The 6,087-nt window shown below is 55.6% G+C and overlaps 1 protein-coding gene across 1 annotated transcript; it reads left to right on the top strand.

Moving 5' to 3' along the window:
* Positions 1-1,318: 1,318 nt before the first annotated feature.
* On the top strand, positions 1,319-5,466 carry NPM3 (nucleophosmin/nucleoplasmin 3). The gene is made up of 6 exons (XM_063162837.1): positions 1,319-1,382; positions 2,992-3,077; positions 3,778-3,897; positions 4,111-4,204; positions 4,614-4,742; positions 4,858-5,466. Exons 1-5 carry the CDS (start codon positions 1,340-1,342, stop codon positions 4,712-4,714), a joined length of 444 nt encoding a protein of 147 aa, XP_063018907.1. The 5' UTR covers positions 1,319-1,339; the 3' UTR covers positions 4,715-4,742; positions 4,858-5,466.
* The last annotated feature ends 621 nt before the right edge of the window (positions 5,467-6,087 follow it).

Raw genomic sequence — 6,087 nt, 5'->3', positions numbered from 1 at the left:
CTGTACATCCACAAAATTAACCTTGGGAGGATAAATCCTGAGATACCTAAAGCAAGTAGCTTCCTCCCTAGAGTGACAGCTAATAATCAAAGGGATGGGCCAGGGGTATGAAAAGCAGCTTTTTCCTAAGGTCATTGCACAAGAGTTTGTCCACCTGCTGCACGGGTGCACTCACTGGTGGTGGTTCAGAAGCTGTGCAGTGTGGAGAACAGGATAACACACAAACCAAGCAGGGAAGTTACAAGGTGAAAACTTTTCTCCTGGCCCAGTAAATGTTCTCTGCTTAAAACGAGTAATGTGTTGCACATAGGTGACTATGTTTTGTTAAAGCCTATTTCATGAGGTTATGACATACTTGTCTCTGTACAACAAATGTGGGCCTGGGAAAAGGGATTGGGCTCTGATGTTGCCCCAGACTCTTCCTTTAAGGGAGCATAATGCAGCAGTGGATTCTCCTGCCTCCATCGCCTGGAGTGGTGGCTGCAGACGGGTCAGGTAGGGTCAGTGGCTGCGCAGAGCAGCTGCTGAGAAGCACATGGGTGTGCTTGTGTAACCATTGCTGCACGAGCACTTGCTCCTTTCTGGGACCTGGTTCAGCTTTTCAAACCTTCAGTCAGGTTTTCCTTGAACCTGCTCCAGCTGAAGCAAAGTCAGTGGCTGGCTACCCGCAGAGGTCTCTGCCGTAGGAGCAGAGCCAGGTTTGTCCCCAGAAGGCAATGTGAGCTCGTTGTTACTGGGGTTTGTTTTAATTTGGCTGCTCCTCTGCAGCACCAAGCAGACTGCTTCCTTTTCTGCTTTGAAAGACCAGTCCAGCCCTCTCCTCCTTGCCGTAGATTTTGAAGTAGGATGTTGCTTTCTGTCCTCAAACGCTCCTGTGCTGCAGTCCCCAGTGTAGGGTCACGCTGCTCTTGCCCATGCTTAAAGGGATAGAGATGAAGAGCTGCCGTCCTGCTTTCGTGCTTGTCACCCTCCTGTTCCCCCGATACCCCTCTTCGTACCCTCAGCCCCCTGGGGTGCTCTCCGTGTGCCCTGTGTCTCCTCCTCAGTGCTGGGCGGCTGCTGCCGCGGGCCGGGATGGCACCCAGAAGGGCGGTAGCTAAGCGGCCGGTAGCAAGGGCCGTTTTTCCGGTGTGGCGTTTCCACAGCTGGCGGTGGGGTCAGTAAATGCTGAAGGCCCAGCGTGGCCAGGAAATACCCTGATATTGAGCTATCCGGCGGGGCTCTGCCGCAGGACCCTTTGGTTCGGTCCCCGGGGGCGGGCACGGGGAGGAGCGGCTCGGCTCGGCTCGGCTCTGCACGGCCCGCCCCGCTGCCAGAGCGATCGCAGTGCCGCCGCCTCATGGAGCCGCACGGGCCCGCCTGTCCCGGCAGCGTCCTCTTCGGTGAGCGGCCCGGGCCGGGGGAGCGGAGACACGGACCAGGGGGAGCGAGAGACACGGGGGGGGTCACAGATGAATTGGGGAGGTGACACGCGAGGCGGGGGTGCGGGGACGAGAGAGACGTAGGAAAGTGAGAGAGAGCTGGGGGCAGGAGAGAGACGGGGCAGAAGGAGACTTTGGTGGGTATTGGGTGGAGGCTGGAAAGGCCCCTGTGGGTGGGGGGGAGCACGTGTGGGGGCAGCTGGAGCCGGGGGGCAGTGTCAGAGAGAGACCGGGGGCAGCAGAGACATTGTGGGGGAAGGAGGCAAGGGAGACACGTGGGTATGGAGAGACACGTGGAGGGCATTATCGTGCCGTGGGGGAAGAACGGCGTGGAAATACACGTGGGGGGCATTATCGTGCCGCGAGGGAAGGACGGTGTGGACACACACGTGTTTGGCCGCGCTCGGGAGGCAGCAGGCACACGGTGGGCGTCCCGGGGTGGCTTTGGGGAGCCGCGTGGGGTTTTGGTGTTCTGGCGGCTTTAGAGGGCTGGGATTCATGGAGCGGCGGGTTCGCAGCCCCAGCTCCCGCCGGCCTCGCCCGCTCCTCCGGTTCATCCCCGCGCTCCCCTGTCAGCCTGTCGGGGTCGCCTGTCGCGGGGCGTGGGGCCGGGTCCCTCCTCCGGGAGGGGTTTGGCCGGGCCAGGCGGGGCCCTGCGCTGCTCCCTGAGCCGTGTGAGCCCGGGCCGGGCCGCGGCTCTGCGCCCTGCGCGTGGAGCGCAGTTACAGCCCCACAGGCCTCTCGGTCCCTGGGGTTCGGTCGTTCGGTCCTCCCCTCGGTAAGTTCAATATATAAGCATGCAGAGAGCGGTCCTGCCCCGGGCTGTGCTTGTGCAGGCTGATTCCTCTCCCGTGGAAGTGCCGGCACTGGTATGCAGGGCTCAGCTCTGTGTTTTCCGGTCAGCCTCACATTGGTGAATCATCCTGCAATAAGTAAACGCACCCAGGGCAGTTTAGTTCCTCCCTTTAGTCGACTGAATCCTGATCCAAAGAGCTAAGGACGTAGTTATGCATCTCCCTTGTTTTTGTAACTGTCTGGGCTATGTAATAAAATATGTCTCAAAACTTCTCTTGAGGGACTCCAGCTCCCTGCAACTTGGCTGGCATCCTCCCCTTGAGTTGTGCCTCATCGTTCAGGTCTGGCACTCTGTGTCTGTCTCTGCTTCCAGACTCAGACTCCCATTCAAGAAAAAGTTGAACTGGCGATGGCATGAGCAGAGTCACTGTTCTGTCTGCTCCCTCCTGCATCCCACAGTGGTGTGCCCTGACTGTTCTGCTCTCTGGAGGGGAAGAGCCAGTGCTTGGGAACCCTGGGTGCCCGTGGGCATTGCTTCATGGCAGCCTGCTTTGGGGACACCAGGTTTTGTCCCTGCATGGTGCAGAGGCAGGTGTGTGGTTTTCTGGGACCCTGGAGCCCAGTGTGCCCTGGTCTGATGCTGCTCCTCACATGAGAAAATAGTTTTAGGATGCCACGTGCTTGCCTGGCCAGGGCTGCCCCTAAGGACCCCTTTGCCTGTAGTGAATGTTGTTGTGTAATATTTGCTACTGCTTTTTTAATCTCCTACTTCTAGGCTGTGAGCTGACTGCCAGTACCAAATCCTACACATTTCAGGTGGATGAAGAAGACAACTTTGACCACATTTTAGCACTGTCTACGGTAAGAGAAATGTTAATTACTGTGCTTGTTCTCTCTTGTAGTTGCCCATATCCTTATGCCCCTTTTCCAGGCTCATCCTCCTTTCTTGGCTGGGCTGGATCAGGGGACTCCCTTGGCTGAGGTCCCAGGACTGGCTGCTCTCAGGGCATGACACAGAGTGGTCACAATTATCCATCATACAGAGGTGCTTGTGCAAAGCCTGTGGTGGCAGGAGACTGCTGAGTAGGGGAATGCTCCAGGCAGATGGTGAAGAAACACCATTTTCCCTTTTATTTGACCTTGCTGGAGCTTCACATCAGATCCACACCAGCTGGGTCTCTGGCTTGTTGCTCCCCAAGCCCAGATAGGTGCAGGGCTTCATTCCTGGCTCTTCCTGGGGATGTTTTCTATCCTGGGAGCACAGAACCTGTCAGCATGGATCAGATCAGCAGAAAATGCAGCCCAGGTGCCATCCATGTTGGTGACAGCAGTAACAGCTGTTGCAGCTGGGAAAGGCACAGAGCCCTCTCTGGGGCAGTCAGGGGACATTTGCAATGGAGTTTTTCAGTGCTCTCCCTGTCTTGTGGAGCAGCATCCCCACACCTTGCATGACATGTGGGCTGGTAGCAGTGCTGTGGGTTCCTTGTCCTGCGGAGAGCTCCAGCTGTCCCAGATGTGTCCCTTGGGAGAGCATTTGTTCACAGTCTCCACTCCCACCCAGGTCTGCCTCACTGATGGTGCCAAGGACGAGTGCAACGTGGTGGAAGTCGTTGGGCGAAACCACGAGAACCAAGAGATTGCTGTGCCTGTGGCAAACCTGAAGCTGTCATGCCAGCCCTTGGTAAGAGGCTGATTTGAGGACTCAGGGCTGGATGGCTGCAGGGAACAGGATCTAGGATCTGCAGCTCACAGCAAATGCCCTGGGTACCCTTGGCCTGGCTGCAGGTGCCCTCAGATGGACATGTTTAACTGGGCCAGGTGCTGTACTGGGAACTACAGGAAATTCTGCTTTTTGCCTCTGCCCCTAACTCAGCTCCATCTCTGCTCTTTGCAGCTGAGTCTGGACAATTTCAAGCTACAGCCTCCAGTGACCTTTCGGCTGGCAGCAGGCTCTGGCCCAGTGCACCTGGCTGGCTGGCACAGGATCAGTAAGGACTGAGGGGTGGGGGAGAGCTTGGGAGGAGTGAGGGGGATAAAGGGGCTTCAGTGTCAACAGCATCCAGGGAGCTGCTGGGTGCTGCCTGGCATGCATGCTGTCCCTCCTTCGTGCTGATTCCCCAGGGGCTATCTCAGTACAGGAATTCCTTCCCTACCATAAGGCCTTGCATGGGAAAAGGGGTCTGGATGTCTCAAAGTGTCTCCTTTTTTCATGTCTGCCTGTCACCATTCCCCTCTGAGACCTCCCTCCAGCTGGGATGCTGCTTATTTCCCACTGTTAGCTGCTGTGAAAGCTGGTTCAGAGCCCCTCGGGCTGCTCTGCTCCTGATGTGTCTCATGGGCCAGCTGTATTTGCACAGACATGCACTGGTGAGTGACAATTACTTGTGTGTGTCCCAGTGCACAGGGAACGTACTTCCTTTGAGGAGGACGATGACTTTTCTGAGGAGGATGAGGAAGATGAGGAGGACGTTCCTCCTATTATGCCAGCCAAGAAGTAGGAGGAGGAAGGAGGTGTCTCCAGGCAAGGTGAGGGGCCAGGCTGCCTTGGAGGAAGGATCTGGGTGGCTGTGATACTGGTGTGGCAAGTGTGGGTGGAATGTGCTGCTCAAGTCTGCTGATCTCACCCTGGTTCTTCCCCTAGGTACTCACTGGGACTTCCCTCCCTGGATGGTTTTTACCTTGGATACCAGTTCGCACGACCTCAACATTTGCTGCCTTTTTTTTTTTTTTTTTTTTTTTTTTTTTTTTTTTTTTTTATGCTGTTTTAACTATTTGGGGAGCAGAGGCTGCTCCCAGCACTGAAGTGTCTCCTTTCACACAGCCCTGGGAGGGTGATCCCAAAACTGGATGGCTGCTGCTGGTATATCCCCTGTCCCTGATCCCTGTTTTGGGAGCTGGGGATAGAGGAGGTGATCCTTACCCTGTGCCTTTTTGCTGTCCTGGACTTCTGCTCTGTGCACCCCCTTTCCCTGGCTGTGAAACACTCAGTCCTGGCCCCTTGTCCAGCAGATGGGTGTAAAGCCAGTGTGGGACAGGCACTTTCACTGATTCTAATGTGTTTGCTTCTGCTTACTCACAGTTTGGTGGTTTTTATACTTGGAAGTGTAAAAGTGGGGCCCATGCTCTGTTCTCAGCTGCGGTTATGGTGGGGTGGGAGCTCACAGCCTCTCTGATTTGGGGGAGGTTCTGGGTCAGTTTGCATTGTAAAGAACTGTTCTTACACTCAATAAAGATCTCTCAGGCATCGGGTCTGAAGGACGGTCCCTGCTGGCTGCAGGTTCTTCCCATGCACGTTTCAGTGGGGCAAGTCTGAGCTGTGACCTTTGCTGAGGAGTTGTGTCCCCCTGCCTGGGTACCTGGAGAGGGTTTGATCCTTTCTGCACTTCAGCCAGGTGCCATTTCTCACCCATGGTTCTGCCCTTAAATGTTTCTCTGGCAGTTTCTCTGCGATCAGTCTTGCATTCTTGGCCCGTGTGTCAATGCCTGTCCCAGTCCTCCTTGCCTGAGACACTGGCTGTTGTGCCTGAGAAGCACCATGGACTGTTCTGTCATGCTGGCTCTGTGGGTGCCCTGGGACAGTGAGTTTCTCAGTAGCCTGGACTCAGGTAGGAAATCCAGGGTGGATCTTCAGCTCAGGCTATTTTCTAGATTATGTTTCTCTCCTCTGGAACTGCTGCAGCTCCTTTGCACCTACTCACTGTTTCTTTCTGGCCCCAAACAGACCTTGCTTAGCTCTCAGAATGAGGCTTCAAAGCCCTGAGCAGCAAAGGGAAAAGGAGTGAAGAAGAGCTGGCTCTGGGGTGATCTTCCTGTTGCATTTCAGTGCTAAAAGGGGGCTTGTAAGAAATATGGGGACAGGTGTTTTAGCAGG

The sequence above is a fragment of the Melospiza melodia genome, chromosome 9, assembly GCF_035770615.1.
Source record: "Melospiza melodia melodia isolate bMelMel2 chromosome 9, bMelMel2.pri, whole genome shotgun sequence".
NCBI classification, from domain to species: Eukaryota; Metazoa; Chordata; class Aves; order Passeriformes; family Passerellidae; genus Melospiza; species Melospiza melodia.
The sequence above is the reverse complement of the archived record's forward strand: the minus strand, read 5'-3'. Positions and strand labels throughout refer to the sequence as shown.

Excerpts from the sequence above, each read along its gene's own strand:
- NPM3 (XM_063162837.1), top strand. The coding sequence starts at position 1,340 with ATGGAGCCGCACGGGCCCGCCTGTCCCGGCAGCGTCCTCTTCG. Across the intron at positions 1,383-2,991 it reads TCCCGGCAGCGTCCTCTTCG|GCTGTGAGCTGACTGCCAGT; the intron begins GTGAGCGGCCCG and ends TCCTACTTCTAG. Across the intron at positions 3,078-3,777 it reads ACATTTTAGCACTGTCTACG|GTCTGCCTCACTGATGGTGC; the intron begins GTAAGAGAAATG and ends ACTCCCACCCAG.